Raw genomic sequence first — 19,013 nt, forward strand, 5'->3', positions numbered from 1 at the left:
AGGGTGTGGGACTACTTCGGCAGGGGTTTACTTCGTCATATATTTCTCATTAGAATGAAGCAAAAATTAAGACGAAGAAAACCCCTGACGAACTAGTCCCACACCCTATGTGAATTAGAATTTGAAAAAAAAAATACATCTCATCCAGACGTGATCTGAACCCGCAATCTCCGATGCATCCGGCATGGTGATTTATCCCGTTAAACTACTGAGAAGGTACATTCACGATCACACGTAGGCCATAGATGGGATCTCGATTAGTTCGATTAAACGCAGTAAAAAATAATAAATGCACTTAAATTTGATTCATTTGGTGGACCCCAAAGAAAAATGGAATATTTCTATCGAGCTATTTCAAAATTTTGCTCCAAAACTTTCTACAAATAGCATGTTATTATACAGAAAACATGTCGGGCTTTCATATAAAGTGTTAAAAATTTTGCCGCCATCTTGAATTTTAACAGTAAAACACGTTTTTGAACAAGTTGGCGACCCCCTATTTAATTTTGAGACCAACGTTTGAAAGCGGAGAAAAAATCGTACAAGATACACACGAAAAATTAGGTATGTCCTGTGGAAAACATGCACATCGAGCTAATTTTCTGTAAAGAGTTTCAACATTTTTGACGCTCGCCGCGCGATTGACATCAGAGCATATGCTGCTATACGAAAAGATTGTTGGATGTGCTGGATTACCTACATATTCTATCGTACAATACAGAATCTGTACCAAAGAAAACGAAAAAATCTATACGTTTCCAGATAAACCTCTACAGTTGGCAACAATGGTCGCAAGACAGTTGATCCGGATGTGTAGTTTGACTGGATAAAACACAATGCCGGAGACATGACTGATTGCGGGTTCGAGCCCTGTCTGGATGAGGTATATTTTTTCCAAAACTTGATTCACATTCTCAGTTTTCGTTCATTTTTCGCATTTTCGTAATATTACATACACTGCCCGTTTTAATATCCTTTAATAATCATGCATTCAAAGACGTAAACATTATAGATAGCTTACAAATACAAAATCTCCCACTTCCAGCACAAAATGGCATCCTCTTACCATATCTACCGTATGGTAACTTTACCTCTTATAGCGAACTTCTTTATTCCACTGGGTCAGTGCAAATCTACCCAGGAATAAAGAAACGACATCGCTATTCACGACGCACGTAAGAAATAGATGCCAGATAATTGTTTACGAACTAAGCACGTGCAGTAGTGGGCTAAACTGACAAATTTTACAGTGCGCTTCGGGCAGCACGCTATGCTAATACTGGGTCAAAATCAAGCGAATAAAAAAAGGACAGCAACAGTTAGGTTGACTCAAATATCTTGAATACCAATATAGTTCACTTACGTCAAATTATGAAAACAAATTGAAATTACAGAAGCGTTAGTCACCTTTTCGACCGCTAGGTGCGCCACTTCTGATTTTGTTCTACACGACATGCGAAAAAGAGTAACTTTCAACAATAATATTACCCCAATGGGTACACTGAAAAAAATGCACATTTTATTCTGAAGTGGACTCGGCCGAATATTTTATAATAATAAAGTTCGCCTATGTATGAGGCAATCCATGGGTGGTGTTCCACGGTTTGTACGTTTGTCGACATCCGACAATATTTTGAGTTGTAAAATGGCGACTTCCGGTGTCTGGAAAACTGCCGAAAATGAATAAATACCACCTAATATGAGTGTTTTTTAACTAGAATGACGCTCAGAGGCCAGAAATTGTCTCCAAATGCCAGTTGGAAATCCAAGATGGCGACTTCCGGTTTCTGAAAAACAGCGGCAAATGACCAAATATGGGTATTTCCGCGATTGTTATGATGCACTGAAGCCACAAATCGACCTCAGACAAAATTTTGAATTGTGAGATGGCGACTTCCAGTGACTGGAAAAGAGACGAAAATGACCAAATACCACCTAATATGGATGTTTCATTAACCAGAATGACGCTCAGAGGCCAGAAATTGTCTCTGAATACCATTTTGAAATCCAAGATGGTGACTTCCGGTTTCGAAGAAACAGTGAGATATGACCAAATACCACCCAATATGGGTATTTCTGAAATCGTGATGATGCACTGAAATCACAAATCGACCTCAGACAACATTTTGAATTGTAAAATGGCGACTTTTGGTGACTGGAAAACTGCCGAAAATGACCCAAAAACAACCAAATATGGGTGTTTCTTTGACCAGAATGATGCTCAGAGACCAGAAATTGTCTCCAAATGCCATTTTGAAATCCAATATGGCGACTTCCGGTTCCTAAACAACAGTGGCAGAAGACCAAATAACACTCATTATGGGTATTTCCGGGATTGTTATGATGCACTGAAGCTACAAATCGACCTCAGACAACATTATGAATTGTAAGATGACGACCTCCGGTGAATGGGAAACTGCCGAAAATGACCAAATACCACCCAATATGGGTATTTCTTCAACCGGCCGATTTCCATCCAATGTGAGATGCTTCGATACCAGAATGATACGCAGGAGCTAGAATCGACCACAGACACCATTTTGAATTCTAAGATGGTGACTCCCGGTTTCTGGAAAACAGCCGAAAATGACTAAATAACACCTATTATTGCTGTTAACCAGAACACCTATTATTCTTAAACCAGAATGACGCTCAGGGGGCAGAAATTGTCTCCAAATGTCATTTTAAAATCCAGGGTGGTGACTTCCGGTTTCTGGAAAATAGCCTAAAGTGATCAAATACCACCCAATATGAGTGTTTCTTTAACCAGAATAATGCATGGAGCTAAAAATTGACCTCAGACACCATTTTGAATTGTGAGATGGCAACTTCTGGGAAACAGCCGAATACTACGACCAATAATTTCAAACGATATAAACAAATCGCAAGAAATCAATGAATTTGGAATGTTGAAAATTATTGAATTAAACACAAAAATAGGCGGGACAAAGTTTGCCGGGTCAGCTAGTAAATACATAAATATGCTGGTTAAAGCAAAGCTGCAAGTGATTAATACGAAGATTAGAGCTCAAAAGCAAAAAATTTGGATGGATAAAAAAAAAACAAAAAAAAAACTTTTAAAGCGAAGAAAACTAAACATTAAATAATAGTTTTTGCATAACAGTTGTTATCACTAATTATGTTTGTTTTGTTGAACATCTTTTATATATAATATAATAAAGCTTTTAAACCAATTACAACATTATATGTATCCATACTTAAATTGTTTAATTGATAGAACATTCAAGTGTTATCTAAGCTAAAAGTTGCACAACAACCATACACGACTATTGACAACCATTGTGCGGTTTCTCCTTTTATCTTCTCCACGAGTAATTGAAACCTTCATTTAATTGTACACTTCGTGGCCTGATCATTGAGCTTGAGCTTGACGGCCGCACATTTCGTAGTTGCTTCCCTTGATGGATCTGAGCTAGTGAAGTTACACAGGGAACCACGTATATAGCAACTTGGGATTAGTTTACCATTTACACGTCATGGCCTGATTATTTGAATATTTCTTCTTAGTGCCTCGATAAGCTACATCACATTATATTATCAATATTTCACTCCCGGAATGGCGTTAGTTTTACATACCAACAATATACGCACGAAATCTGCAACATATTTTTTTCTGTGAAAGTATGAAATTGAGTCAACTGAATCTAAAATTGAGTAAATTCAGTTTCGTGTGTGAAAATGTCGGTCACACGCTCACAGAAATTTAACAACAATGCACAGTGGTACAGTAAGGCAATGTAGGCGGACATGAGTTTTTCGATGCGATTTTGTGGTTTTAGAGTAAAATTTTTTCTAAGAACTTGTTTCTTATATTTAGTCTATTTTTTATGTGCAAATGAAAATTAGAGTGGTCCTGAAATCGACTAAATAAAAATATTAACTTTTTTATTTGCAGAAATAAATGTATACATTCATCGGCACAGTTGTAGATCAACTAATTTTAAGCAAATTTCGGTATTTCTTCACAATATTTATACAATATTTGTTCTTTCATATGATACAAAAAAAATTATTTATATTTGCCCTAAACGGAAACATCGATATATCAAAAGGGCCTATTTTCAAAATAGAAATAGTGAAGAGTCCACCTGTACAATATATCGACAATGTTTTTTCGTCAAAATTGGCGTATTTTTGATTAAAGTTACCGAAGAAAACTTTGTTTTTAAATTTGAATTGAAAAATAGAGCGAAAAGGCTTAGAATTAGTTGGTTTACAATTATTTATGCAAATAAAACCAAGTTAGTTTGTTTTTATTTCGTTGATTTTAGGACCACCCTAATTTTCATTCGCACATAAATAGAGGACTATGTATAAGAAACAACTTTTTACAAAAACTATGGCTTTAAATCGCAAACCAAAATCGCAACGAAAAGCTTATGTCCGCATAAATTGCCTTACTGTACCACTGTGCAATGAGTTTAGTTACCTTTTTCACCACAAGAGGGGGTGTTCCCTGTCTGTCTTTACGGAAATATATGGGAAATTAGAGAGTGAACTATATTGTTATTTTAAGATATTTGGTTGACTCTAGGTCAAAACCCGGTAAGCTGGTAGAATAAACAAATTCGCTATCAGTAAAGCAGCAAAGTAAAAAGAAAAGCGGAATAAATTTTCGAAATTGCTGTGCTAAATGGTTATAATGAGAGAACAGTCCAAGCAATTTTAAATAACAAGAAACGAGTCTAATTTAGGGAATCTTTTAACACGTCCTTCAAATTTAAAAAGAAATGGGTATAGATATTGTCCACACCAGTAAAGATTAGTGAACTCTAAATAATATATATCTATATGAGATGGTAACTACTAATCAGATTGGATTCAGATGCGTCGGAATTCGACCAACAGCCGTATGGTAGTGTAACATTGAACAGTCTGTTCGTAAACTGGTCAATCTGTGACACAACAGTTGAATTGCAGCGGAACAATTATTAGGTAAAGAAAACAATGCTTACCCCCTACACACACATGTTCAATGATCATCGCCACTAACAATTTTCGAAGCAAGCATTGAAGCCTTCAATGTGGCAACATGTATACGAGCTACTGGTAACCGCAAAATAAATGCTTTATGTACTGGTATTTGAACGACTCAGTTGCATTATCTGTTTAGTAATAGATTGCATAACGTGGTAATATTGCACGTGATTGTTTTTACTCCACAAGCTTTGGCTGTTTATAGTTACCCGCAGAAGTGCCTTTATGCCACAGTGATTAATATAGATAAGTATATTAATATTGATAAATATATCAATATTGATAAATATTGATATTGAGGTTTAAAGGTCCGAATTGTTTCTTCGGGAATGGAATACGTTGTGCGTCTGATTATTAACTATGAATTATGTTATTTATTTATACTACATCTTTCGAGATAATAATTTTTCGTGAAACACTGTAGCATTAACAGTAATTTAATACTTTCTTTTTGACGTTTTTGAATTTGTTTGCTTATGTGCGACGTATTGCGCGTACGTAGGTGAACGACAGGCAATACGGTCACCATAAGGAAATCATTCATTATTCTGCTCAAAACACAATATTTCAGCTAACGATATTTATAATATTTGTCATTGACTAATGCTTTTCATAAAATTAAGCAAACCTTCTTTATAGTGATTTTGTTATTGTTTTCAATAAAAAAACAGTCTTGAACACCGATATTCCTCAACATGCGTATTAGGGTGGAACAAAAATACATGTTAGCTTCCATTCACTTTTCGTGTTTCTTATGAATCCTACAGCAACTGTGTAACTTTTAAGATCAATAGGTAGAACTATATTTACGCGCCAGATTTTTTTAAGTTTCCATGCGATTTTATTCGGGAAAATTCACTTTTACAAAATTTATTCTTCAGAGATGTCAAGTTGGCTCCTTGAAAATCTATCGATACATGATATTTGTAGGAAATTTTCCTGGGAAAAACTCTTCTGAAGGCTGTAAGGCGCTACGATGTTTGTAGAAATATTCATTCACCCCCAACTGATGGAATGTCTGACGAACGGTACGACATCGAACTTATCCAGCAACACTGCTGCAGCATTCTGCTGTTGCAAACCTACTTACGGATGAGAAATAATTTCGAATGGAATTAAGCTTGAATGTGTTATTTTTGCTCATAATATCTTCCAAAAATACGTAGATAGATAGCCCGTTAAGCTTAATTCTACGTGATACTTTTTTAACCACCTGGTTGAATTTGCAAAAGCAGCATGTCGCAAGCAGCAGTATTGCTAGAAAAAATGAATGTTAAGCCATTCATCAGAAATTCAATTATTTCAAGGAAAATAACTCAACGCTTTCCTCTATATGACGGTGTCCCAGTCTAATGCATATGAAACGGACCTGCTGGTAAGACGGACTGGTATAAAATACTCAAGCAAATTGTTTTTATATACATATCATCCACATGGTGCACGTGTAGTATATTTAAAGGTTTTATAAACATTTCTAATAATGATTTCCATTTCAAATGCGAGTTATGACTTTGGGTCTCATTTCACATGTTAAGAATACTTAAAAAAGAATAATAAATGGTTTTATTGTCGTTTTTTCAGACTGGCCATTTTACCCGCACAACAATTGACCGTCTTACCTAAAAGGCAAATAATTTTCTGGATAACTCTGATTCCCGAAAAAATAATTTATTCATTAAACTATCCTCACCCGCATGTTAACTATTCCAATGTCCTTTGAATACAGTCAACTACAGTTTTCTGAAGTTTAACAGCAGCAGAAACCTAAATTCGACACGGCGAAAATTACATCACATTGCTTTGCAGTTGAGAGCGAACTTAGTTTGATTATTTCTCAAATAACTCACTATTGTTTTAATCTATAAAATATCTGAAATTCCAAAAATTCTTATAGTATGTGACTGACATGAATAATTTGGGTAAGTTTCAATAGTTCATATAGAAATAAGCAATAGTTCATCTTGCCAGCCCTGGCCGTCTTTTTTTATTCCTTGCATCATTCTGGTTCCGGAGATACTCATGTTGGATGGTATTTGGTCACTTTAGGCTGTTTTGCAGAAACCGGAAGTCGCCATCTTGGATTTCAAAATTGCATTTGGAGACAATTTCTGGCATCTGAGCGTCATTTTGGTTGAAGAAACGTCCATATTGGGTGTTATTTGGTCATTTTCGACTGTTTTCCAGAAACCGGAAGTCGCCTTTTAAAAATTCAAAATGGTGTCTGTAGTCGATTTTAGCTCCTGTGTATCATTCTGGTTCCGGATATAATCATTTTGGGTGGAGAGCGGCCATTTTCGGCTGTTTTCTAGGAACCGAAAGTTGCCATCTTACAATTCAAAATGTTGTCTGAGGTCGATTTGTGGCTCTAGTGCATCATTACGATATCGGAAATACTCATACTGGGTGGTATTTGGTCACCTTCGCTGTTTTTCACAAACCAGAAGTCACCATCTTGGATTCTAAAATGGCATTTAGAGATATTTTCTGGCCTCTGGGCGTCATTCTAGTTCCAGAAACACCCATATTTAAAACCGGGAGTTTCCATCTTATATTTAAAATGGCGACTGGAGTCCAATTTTAGCTCCTGTGCATCAACCCGACCATTTCAGGCTGTTGTAGGCCGGAAAACCTGGTTGAAATATCTGTTAAATTTTTATGGGCAACCTTCCTCCCCATTCAGAGTACGGAGGAGTGTCGAACCACCATAGAAATTTGTTGGTTCCATTTATTTGATTAGTTCTTAAGTTGTGAATTAATTTGAGTTTCATTTGTAGGAAACCTCTCCCTTTCAGAAGAGGGAGGGGTGTCAAACTATTATCAGGGCTAGTAGCGAGTCACTTTTTAGTGACTTTGTCACTATTTTGAGCCTAGTCACTATTTACGCTAAAAAGTCACTAAAGTCACTATTTTACGACAAAATGGTCACTAAAGTCACTTTTTTAGCTTTAAATGTATAAATTAACTATTGTTGTGTTGCAACATACTTTAGAAAGCTTGCTTCTCATTTACAGAATATTTGGACAGTTCGGTTTGTAAGGCATTTTTGTTAAGTTTTCCATCATATAAGTTTCATGCCAGGCAATGTTTTCAAATTTCTCATCGAAGTGATCAGTGCAGAATAGTTACGGATGAATTGTCTAAGAGCTGCAAAAGGAATGTAAAGGGTTTTTCTACAAGCTACTCGCGTCTCTAATCAGTGTTGTGCGTGAAATAACGTTTGTGGTTTGAATTGCTTGTCTGAAATCAACTGTTCCTCCTGGTTGAAATGGATTCAAAAATTTTGAGCTTATATTGTGCATAGTCGTGTTTAGGTCTCAATTCGTAGGGGTTTGCTTTCAATCATTCGAACCTACCGGTGTTTACCAGATACCATTTCGGAATTCCATAATGATAACCTGTTCCACGCATATTTGTCCCATGCTCCATATCAAGAAAATCATTGATGGGACAAACAGGCTTAGTATTGTTTTTGCAGATTTTCGGAACGAACAATGCTATTTTCAATATATTTTGAAAAACTCCTCCCTTAGTTAGCTTAACCAACTTCAAACGCTTTTCGAAGCTGTCACAGGCGGCACGGGTTCCCAGATTTTCTGGATAACCGCTTTAACCGTTTTACAAGTTGGAGATTTTGTAAAAAAAAGTTTATTGAGTTGAGATCAGGTGAACTTTACGGCAATTTATTTCTATTCAAAAAGTCCCTCGAATTGTCCCTATACCAACCTTGAGTCAAGTTCGCAGTATGCGCTGATGCACCGTCTTGCTAGAACATATAGTAATTAGCTCTGAAGAGTTTTCTAAGACACGGGGTAACGTTTTTTTGCCAAAACTACCGTTTTATAATAAACAGCATTAAATTCGGCGTCTTTGTAAATGAAAATTAGAGGAAGTTTACTCGCTTGCAAATTGCTCCCGAGACCATCACTAAAGCTGTACTCTGCAATCGAGGAACGCTCCTTTAGAACTCTGAAATGTTGTCTCTTGCTGCTGCTCACATTCGATTGTTTTGTGTAACCAGTCACACTTCAGGCCAAATAGTTTCTCATCAGAAACAATGAACTCGCGAACAGCGAGTTGTGAAAGTATCATTTTCACTCTATCGAGCCTCTTTTTCTAAAAGAATCGGCCAAAATATTGTGGACCGATTCAATAGTTATACTCAAATGGGTGGGAATTACAAACTGAACGTTATCATTTCGCCGGACACGCTTTTTCATAACAGTCACAATTTTACGACTTACGGCATCCTTGCAGATCGTGGCCGACAGAATTTTCAACGATCCCTCAAAGAGAATGTTTCCTTGTATTTTTCGATGGTTTAATAAACGAAATCTCGCCTAGTTAGATTTCAGATGTTTGAATATTGTGCAAGGGCAGTCACTGACCAAAAATCGTTTTACTACGACTTTCCGGATTTGTTACATCGCACATCAAGAACTAAATAGAACTGACAGACCACCAACACACCAATGCGTATTCGAGAGTGCATACATTCGTTCACGTACTTTCATTAACACTTATAACTCGAAAACTTGTATTCGAATATATTGAACAAGATGTTATTACAACCATTTCAAAGTGAAATTATGATACAGATTTTAGTTATTTTCTATGAGAACAAATCATTGCACATCCTATGTTCTAAAGACATAAATTTCAGATAAAATTCATTCATTTATGGTTCAACAATAAATTTCAAAACCCTCTTTTGTATATTTTTGGTCACTATTTGGTCACTATTTAGTCTCTATTTGGTCACTATTTTAATGAAAAAAGTCACTAAAGTCCCTATTATTTTGCTCCAAAATCGCTACTAGCCCTGTATTATGGACATATTTGTTACCCCTAAAAACATTCACCTGTCAAATTTTATTCCATTTATTTGGTTGGTTCTCAAGATATGCAGAAATTTGTGTTTCATTTGTATGGAAGAGGGGAGGGGTGTCGAACCAATACGGACATATTTGTTACCCCTAAAAACATCCACCAGTTTTCGAGATGTGCAAAAATTTGTGTTTCATTTGTATGGGACCCCTCCCTTCCAGAAGAGGTAGGGGTCTCGAACTATTTTAGTCACCTTTCTCACAGAGTTGCATTTTTATATGTTAAGAAGATTACCGCAGTGGTCGATTTATTTATACATGGGTACACTGGGGTCGCTTTTTACGCGGGTGGTTTTTATGCGTTTTTTGAACGGGATATTTCTACAATAACGCGCATTATTTTTACTCGATTGGGAAGATGGTTTGTACGCGGTATCAAATAAGTTTAGTATGAATATATCTAATCTAATCTTTTAAATGCGGTATAACCAACCGCGTAAAAAGCGACCCCAGTGTATTGGGTTTCCTCCCTCACAATGAAAGTTAACTTCTACTTTCATTTCGTTTGTTCAGAATGTCGGGTAAATTGTCTATAAAAGTTCAAATTCAGGATTTCAGAATTTACGCATTTTCCAGGATGGTATACGAAATCGTCAAAAACGTTTAAAACAACATTTTTTCTAGACAGAAACCCTAGGAAGAATAATTCAGGGGAGATTGTGGAGACTCGATCCCGTTTTCTTAGTTACATTATATCTGTGAGTACATTCAAAATAAGTTTTTGTTTTAATTTTAGAAAGATTACACTGATATCTTATTACCATAGAAACGCCTCCACATAATTTGGCTATAGAAGAAGTAATAAACATTTTTGTACAACATGCAAAAATAAAAAAAAAAATCTCAGACAAGGGGAGACTCGATCCCTCATTTGGGTACACTTGATGTTGTTTTATGGTTTATGTTGATATAAAGTCATTCATTCATAACGTGAACTCAAGGGCCTTTAATTTCTATGTGGAATAAAAGTAATTTATTGTCTAATTTGAAGAGTTAAATAGAGTTACAAATTGTTTTTCTTAAGGAAATCGATTCAATCATCACCAATTCATTTAGTTAACATAACTTTCAATCTCATGTTTATTACTTTCAGATTTAAGGGGTGATATCCACCAAATGCTCAAAAAACAAGGCTTTTTTCATGATTTTTTTCATTTGAGATGAATAAATAAAATAAATAATATATCATTGGATTAAGCAACTCTTGCAGAATAGAAAAATTTCTTTTATTGCTATTTATGTTACAAAATGGCGGCTGTGTAGCGATTGCCGTGAACCGCTTTTTTTTCAAAGTAGCGATTAGTAGAAGTCGTGCCCAACTCCACCTATCACCAAAACAATTTTTTTTTTTCATTATCTACATAGGTGTCGCTAGTGAAGTACACATGATTATATTTCCAGAGTTTTTCTTCGCAAAATGGCAACGGTTTGGAAGAAAAAATTCTTTTTTGACAAAAAAAAAATCGACTTTAATTGTTTATAACTTTTGTTGTTGTTAATCAATCGCTAAAATCATGTGTACTTCACTAGATAATCTAATGAAGAAGCTACAGTTAAAATTTCAAGTCGGGTGTAATCTTTTTCAGTTCTACTGTTAGTCGATTTTGAAAACATGGTTTTGAGAAAAACGCGTTTAAAGTTTCAAAATGCTTTAAATAATAAGAATCGCAATAATGAAGCCCATACTAATTTTTTACCATCAGTCAGCTATCCCTGCGCCGTAAAGTTGTCCTTCCTGGGCCTTATTTGCCTCTTCTTCCTTTTTTGTCTGATGTAAGGCTGCACCTAGACTCTTTCGCGATATCGGGCATGCGATGCTCAGCGACTTTGACGCGATTGGCGTCCGATCCCACGCAAAACTCGTACATGTTCGGCCTAATGGTTAATCCAAGAGCATGATTATGTATTAGAGGATAGTTAAAAATATCGGCATCACTGCAGTTCGAACAAGACACAAGAATCTTGAAGCCTAGTCCACGCTTGCTCGACTGTGAAAACCGCACATCACTATTACTTTTTTCACACGCTCCTTATTCAGAAAGGGCAGTAAATAGAGCGAAGAATGTATGAAACAGTAGCCGAAATCCCTATCAACATCGCGATCACGGCTTAAATCAGAAGTTTTTAATTTTTTCGCCGAGGTACTAACGTATTCCGGGTTACGTTAGGCGGGTGTCGGTTACTAATTCTACTCTGAGTTGTACTTCTTCTTTTACTGCCTTTTTGGCCACCTTGTCACTCATATTTAAGTACTTTTGAATATGACTCACAGTAAAAAAAGTATAGGAAAACTCAAACAGAAAACGTACACAACGAGAACGGCTGATCGACTAAACAAAAGGAAATTGTGAGTAAACACGTGCTGTAGAGACGCTGTAACGGTCGAAACTTGATACAGCGACCTCTATACTTTAAATTTAAAACACGATATCGATCATAGGTAACTTCTACTAATTTACAAAGCCGAGCATCGCCAAATTTAACGAAAAATGTGATATTGGAGCATAGAAGTTGTTCGGTAAAAATTGATTTAAACGAACTTTGAGTTTAGATCTGTACTTGGGCGATGTAGATTTTGATTCTAGGATAGTTTTAGCATGATTTAGGCGATAAATTTTTTTTTGGTGGATATTACCCCTTAAAGGTTGATCATAGATGGTTTATTTAGGATCTTGAATTTAAACAAAAAATCTTTTGGAGATGCTTGGATTCATTTTTTTTTAAATCAAGTATATTTGAGATTCTGTGTTTTTTATCCGGAGTTTTTATAACATGTGAAATGTTTATGTAAAACGGCACATTTCTCTAGAATGTTTGAACCACTTATTTTATTTCGCTTGTGAATTACAATGAAGGAATAAAGTCTCCCCAGTCTCTCCTACCGAGTACATATTTGTGCTGACAACTTTGTAGTGCGCAAAAATCGCATATAGGCTACTTTCTACTTCTTGATAATCTATTACTTGATAAACATCTCATTTCAACATGCGTATTTATTGTTATACATTTTTTCATTAAACATTTTTCGACATGGTACGATTTAACTAATTGTTACCCGGAGTCTTATTTCATAATAACTAAGGTATCTTTCAAACTACGGGCACAATTTTTATCCTAAAGTGATATGATATTATATCACGTTTCCTGATATAAAATTTCAACTATAGACGGATTTCGCAGTAACTCGACCAGATGTTGCAGCACTTTTTTAGAATTCATTGTGCACTTGTGCAGCCTTACCAAACTAACCAATTTTTCATCATTTTTTTTCGAAAATTTGTCTATAGTACACGCAAATGTTGGAGTGTGCGTAGCCAGATCATTTATGAGCTTTTTCAGAGCATTTAATAATCTATTTTGAAACCAGTACAACCAGAGATACCAGATGTTTTTGAAAATGTCTGCAACTGCTCGAAAAACCGGGAAAATCTGCTTGAAATTTGAAAAAAATCTATACGTGATTGGAAAAAATTCCGCTCGCGCAGGCAAAAGTCTGCAAAAATCTGCACACATTTTGAGAAAATCTGCGCAAATATAAGGAGACACTGACAAAAATCTGCAGATATCTGCGAAGCAATAAAAATCTGCACACAGACACTAAAAATCTGCGTTTTGCAGACAAATCTACACATCTGGTTTCCCTAGGGATACCATCTGATTGGAGTTAGAAATCAGGACACCTTTTTTTTCAGTATAAATTTGATATAAGCTTAAGACCTCTTAGCTGGTACGAGCTCGACGTACGATACGATTCTAACATGCCAGTCGTCTCAGGTTCGCAACCCGGCGCGGAGGATTCTGTTGATATTAATAGGATCGTAGCGATAGACCCGCAATTCTCCTGTATACTAATAGTTGGCTGCAAAGTCTGTATCCAATAAACCGAAAGGTCAAGTTTCGACTACGGAATGCTAGTACCGTGAGGCGCCCTTCTTCTGCGCGGCTCTTAATTCTGCGCACTTAGTATCAAAATGTTGATGCTGTTTAGTAAAAGGGAAACATAAGCAGAAAGTTAACAGTTAATATATAGAAAATCACTCCCTAATTCCTTTTTAAATCGACTGTTGTGAAGTGGCAGATAAATGAGTAAAATGATACTTGTCAAGGGACATTTTGTTGAAATGCGAGATTGTCTCGTTACTTCACAATTACCAAATGTTTAACGGTTTCAACACCTAGAAGATTTCTCTCGTCACTTTACTGAGATTCAACAGGGAAAAACATTTGTTAGCAGTGTCCCGAAAATGTTACTGAGCAATTTACAAAAATTTTGCACGCAAAAATGGTTTGTTGCGAAACCACATCAACATTTTGGGGAAAAAGCACAACTGATGATTAAGATTGAAACCGGTGCAACGAATGTATGTTGACACATGACACTACTGCTTCAAACCAATACAATCATAAAATATCAACTGGTGTTCAGCGAGCTGGTATCGTTGAAGCAGAGCAGCAATCAATACTAATACTGACTAACTAAATGAATGAAAATATTAACTGATCGAAGATGTATCGGCTTACGAAAATGAAGCACGGTTTTTTTGAGCGCCCCAAAACTGATCGTTCACCCGAAACTAAAGTTTCCGATTTCAATTTCTGTCAGTGTATTCGCGTTGACGGTGTTGCTGATATTTGTTTGGTTTTTGCATGCGAAAAAAAAAGGAAGGAAATATTTTTGCTCTTGTCATCACGCACATTTTGACAATTGCATATGAGTGTTCACGTAAGTGCGAACAGCCTTCAAAATCTCTTTCAACGCGAATAACCCGAATTAATTGTACAACTACTGCGTTATGCATTTCACACATTTTTTGTGCGAAGTAAGAACAATTTTTTTTAAGAGGAGGATTTGTTAGTAGCTTAAGTATTTATGATAAATATTAGTAAATAATGAGTATGTGTGTCCAATCACAAATGGTGCCTTCTCAACACTGTTAAAATTTGTAATTTTTATTGTTAGGATTTGTTTGCTTTCGCAATTAGGACTTACTATTCGTAGGGATTTGAACCTACTTGTCAGAAAAGGGGAAGTAAACTTACAACTAACACAATTGCTAACTTATTGGCTATAAAGAGAGCTTATCGTAGCAATTGAGGATTGCAACGATTTTTGTCGCAAATTGTTAATAATTTCATTTGACATAGCTTCTAATGGTTCAACACCAGTAAGTTTATGTAATTCGAGTGTACCAAACCAAGGAGGACGCTTCAAAATCATTTTCAGAATTTTATTCTGAATCCGAAGTCAGAACAGTTATTGTGCGTTTTGAGAGGACACATTACAATGGTTGATTAAGGTTCGAACTTTTGTGTGTACATTTTATTGCCACGCAACAGAATTGAATATCTTAAGAAACTTAGGACGAATGCTAGAACATGAAAAAAAAATCAGGACGCTCAAATAGGATCTCAAAATCAGGACATGTCCTGCTAAATCAGGACGGATGGTATCCCTAGGTTTCCCTGAGTACAACGCATGTGCGTTGAGCTTAACGCATTTGATGCTCTAGCGTATTTGGAATGTATTTGACAGCTCCGACCACTTCGCTTAGAACGATTTCATCGGTGTTGGTATCGTCATAATGATTTGTAGTGGTGTTGGTAACGTTTTTCAGGAGACTGTTCTCGTTGATGCAGTGTAACCAGCATTGGTTACTGATAATTGAGGTACTTTTAAGTTTATTGAAAGATCACCCACCCGATCGATTCATTTTCAAGAACCAGATCATTCAAAAACAACATTGAATTATTAATAATAATAGACGACATTAGATATGTTCATAAAATTTTGCATTTAACTATGATTTTAATGTTTATTTGTTTTGTCGACTGTAGCGGTTAACTCTGTAGATTCATTGGCTTACTGTTTATGTTGGTACAGATGCAGATAAATTAAGCAAAAACATGTATAAACATCACGTATAGAAGAATGAATAATCATCAGTTAATACATTTACTTATCGTCCTACTTATTGAAAGTTTAAAACCAAAAGAAAGATAGAGCAATGGCAAAAAAACACTAATATGTTTACGCATATTCTGCAAGTAAGAATTTTTCCATCCAACATTCTTAATTTGCTCGATACAGATTTTTCGGCCCGAGATACAGAGAAACAGATTTTGTCGAAAAAAAAATACAGGTATAATTGTGGCAACCCTGCTTACACCACAACTGAGCGAGAGAAGAGTGGTGAATTACTCTAGAGAGAATACATAGCAGAACTCCGCGCGGAGTACACTGCCTGTGATCAATTCTATATAATTCGAAGAGCAAACATGCGTGACGTACGGCTGGATTAATTTTTTTCAGTTTCAAGATGCATAGTAAACACCGTTGTCTACTATCCTACCTGGGTATATGTTTCTCTCAAAGTAAAAGCGCGTTCTGTAGTGATCTCTGTTGTGTTTGAGCTTATTGTCCTTTCGTATGAAAAAGATCACACCAGTTTGCTATCTCTCTGGAGAAATATTTCAGCACGATTCGCTGCTCTCTTCAAGTAAGTGCGTCGGCCTCTGCCATGCTGAACGCCAGTAGAGTGATCGGGCGAGATTTTTGCCGTAGGTTAATGAACAGCTCTACTTACGGCTGTTCATTAACCTACGGCAAGAATCTCGCCCGATCGCTCGCGTTGGCATTTAGCCTGGCAGAGGCCTGAGGCTCTGGTTGTATTGGACTTGAATAACGGCGCAAGACGATTTGCCTTGCCGTGTAGTAATGATACACATTTGGATTTGAATCATGTCTATGTATTCCTTGTGCAGTTGATGCGTTATGCTTTCCACACATTTTTTGTGCGTTTACAACAGGACACAGTGGCTGCGTAAGACTTGAAATTTTGCGTGTAACATTTGAAAAGGTCTTGAGTTTTTCTATTTTTATCCATTATTTAAAAATGACAACAGCTAGAGCCAAGTTGTTCAGAGGTAGATTTTAGGGAATGGTCTGAGTTTCTATTCAAAAAGGTTGAAGTAAATTTAGTTTGGAGTCCAGTATAAAAAAATACAAAAACGATCATTTTAGATATCTTAACTTAAGTTTTAGGTAGACAATAAGTTACCAAAAACACAATTTTAAAAATTACAATCAAGGTGCTTTCTCGATTTTATCACAGTCCAAAAATTATCAGGATGGAGAAATGTAAGAAAAAAATCATCCCTAAGAATTAAATTTTTATAACATTTTTCTAATTCCACCTGTAATTATACTTCAATGAGGTAATATCATTTTAAAATTAATTTCAAATCAAACAGCTCCCTATGTTCAACATTTTAAATGCATCCATTCTTGTAGTTCAAAATTAAGTTTAGAAAAGTTTATTTTTTATAAAAATACATCCTTTTACCCGTAACCGAACCTGAAAATTACTGAGTAAATGCATCAATAAGAGAGAAAGCGATACAAAACAGGAAGTTGTGGATTCGAGCTCCACCTACTGAAGTATATTTTCGGAACGTTCTATTATATTCTTTTTTCTATCGTCAGCTCTACGTTCACTACCCAAAATAAAATTGAAAATCGCATGACATGTCTGATAATCAAGAAAATATGTAAGATATATATTTCACCCGAACCCGATCTGAGCTCGTCGGGTACGGATTTCGGGTTAAATTACCTGCAACTGTATCTGTATACTAACGATATGGTTGAAATAATGGACATATTCTGCCCTCTTTTACTGGTTCACATTTTCGGAAAAAAATGATTTAAAACAGTTTTTGGATTACGTTTCGTTTCGTAACACCCAAACCGCATACCCAATCATTAGAAGTTCGTAAGCAAGGCTGCATCTTCAATTTTGGGGTGTCAATTCCATTCAATTGGCTGCGTGCCGATAACTCGTTCCACAAGTACAATTTTGAAAAATGATGTACGACAAACTTGCAGTCCATGAGTAATGCTACAAGTTTGTCGAAGAAAGCAGTGCTCTTACTCTTGCGCCTAAAGTGTGAGAACCAATATTCAGTGGGATATTCAGCCAATATTCGCGGTGAATATAAATTCACCGCGAATATTGGCTGAATATTGCACTGAATATTGACTCTCACGCTTCAGGTATAAGAGTTTCAGCATTGCACTATTCGACAAACTTGTAGTACTACTTAGGGACTACAAGTTTGTCATACATTGTTTCTTAAAATTGTACTTGTGGAGCGTGCTATCGGCACGCGGCGAAAAAGCAACTTAAAATTGAAAATGCAACCAGCAGGAATTAAAATATTCCGGAAATTCTAATTTGTTGTGATTTTGTTTAATAATCATAATGTTTTAGTTCAAAGTAGTTATTAGTTATGACCAAAAATCTGAAGCATTGCAAAACAAAACCATAGATTTAAAAAAAGGGTTTCACTAACAACAGCAACAAATTCAATCTGTTGAAAATTTCTCAACATTGCTACATTGAACATTTTAGAATCTGGAGACTTTTAAGAACACTTAATTGCTGAATTCATGAATGTAATTGTGATAAAAACACTACTGATATAACGCACGCGAAATCAATACCAATATCAGCAAATACATAACCTCTGTCAGTTCATAAACTGTTCTATTGCTGTATGCTAGGATACGACGCACATGTTAAGCAGTACATAATCGTAGGAATTTGCAACCTAAACGATGATCTAATGTTTTATTTACTTTTCTTTACAGGTATCGCCGGTCTTTTCACGGTGTTCTCTAGCTTCATATTCACCTCGACGGTGATCAATTTCCTTGGCAGTGAAGTCTCGGATCTTAAGTGAGTATAATGACTGCCGTCAATTATGCGAATTCATGTATTTATTTCGCTTAGATATTGGCTACCGGGCGACCTTCATCAAGGTATTAATTTTTTGTGACTGGCTCAGCGGGGGGAAGTTTTGTGTAGCTATGCCCAATTAAAGCTAACAGCTGTTACGGTCTTGATTGCAATAATTTTTGTCGAATAGAGTGTTCATGACAGAGGTTAAGCACATGAATTGCCATTTCCGGTTTCAAAATCAATGAGTTTGATCTATACTAACACAACGGTATCAAACATGAACAGTGAATATCAAGCCTTTTATTTTTTTATTTTTCATATTCCATTCTATTCGTTTATGTTCATAACAATATTTTATCTCGAACTATCTTTGTGCGATTACAATTGTCAA

The 19,013-nt window shown here is 35.9% G+C and overlaps 1 protein-coding gene across 2 annotated transcripts in view; it reads left to right on the top strand.

Annotated features, from left to right (window-relative positions):
- The window catches only part of LOC129725609 (3-hydroxy-3-methylglutaryl-coenzyme A reductase), a 55,547-nt gene that overhangs the window by 26,852 nt on the left and 9,682 nt on the right, over positions 1-19,013 (top strand). For both annotated transcript variants that reach the window (XM_055681630.1, XM_055681640.1), the window contains one exon: positions 18,532-18,619. In XM_055681630.1, coding sequence (XP_055537605.1) covers positions 18,532-18,619 — 88 coding nt within the window. The remainder of the gene's footprint in view (positions 1-18,531; positions 18,620-19,013) is intronic.

The sequence above is a fragment of the Wyeomyia smithii genome, chromosome 1, assembly GCF_029784165.1.
Source record: "Wyeomyia smithii strain HCP4-BCI-WySm-NY-G18 chromosome 1, ASM2978416v1, whole genome shotgun sequence".
Lineage (NCBI taxonomy): Eukaryota > Metazoa > Arthropoda > Insecta > Diptera > Culicidae > Wyeomyia > Wyeomyia smithii.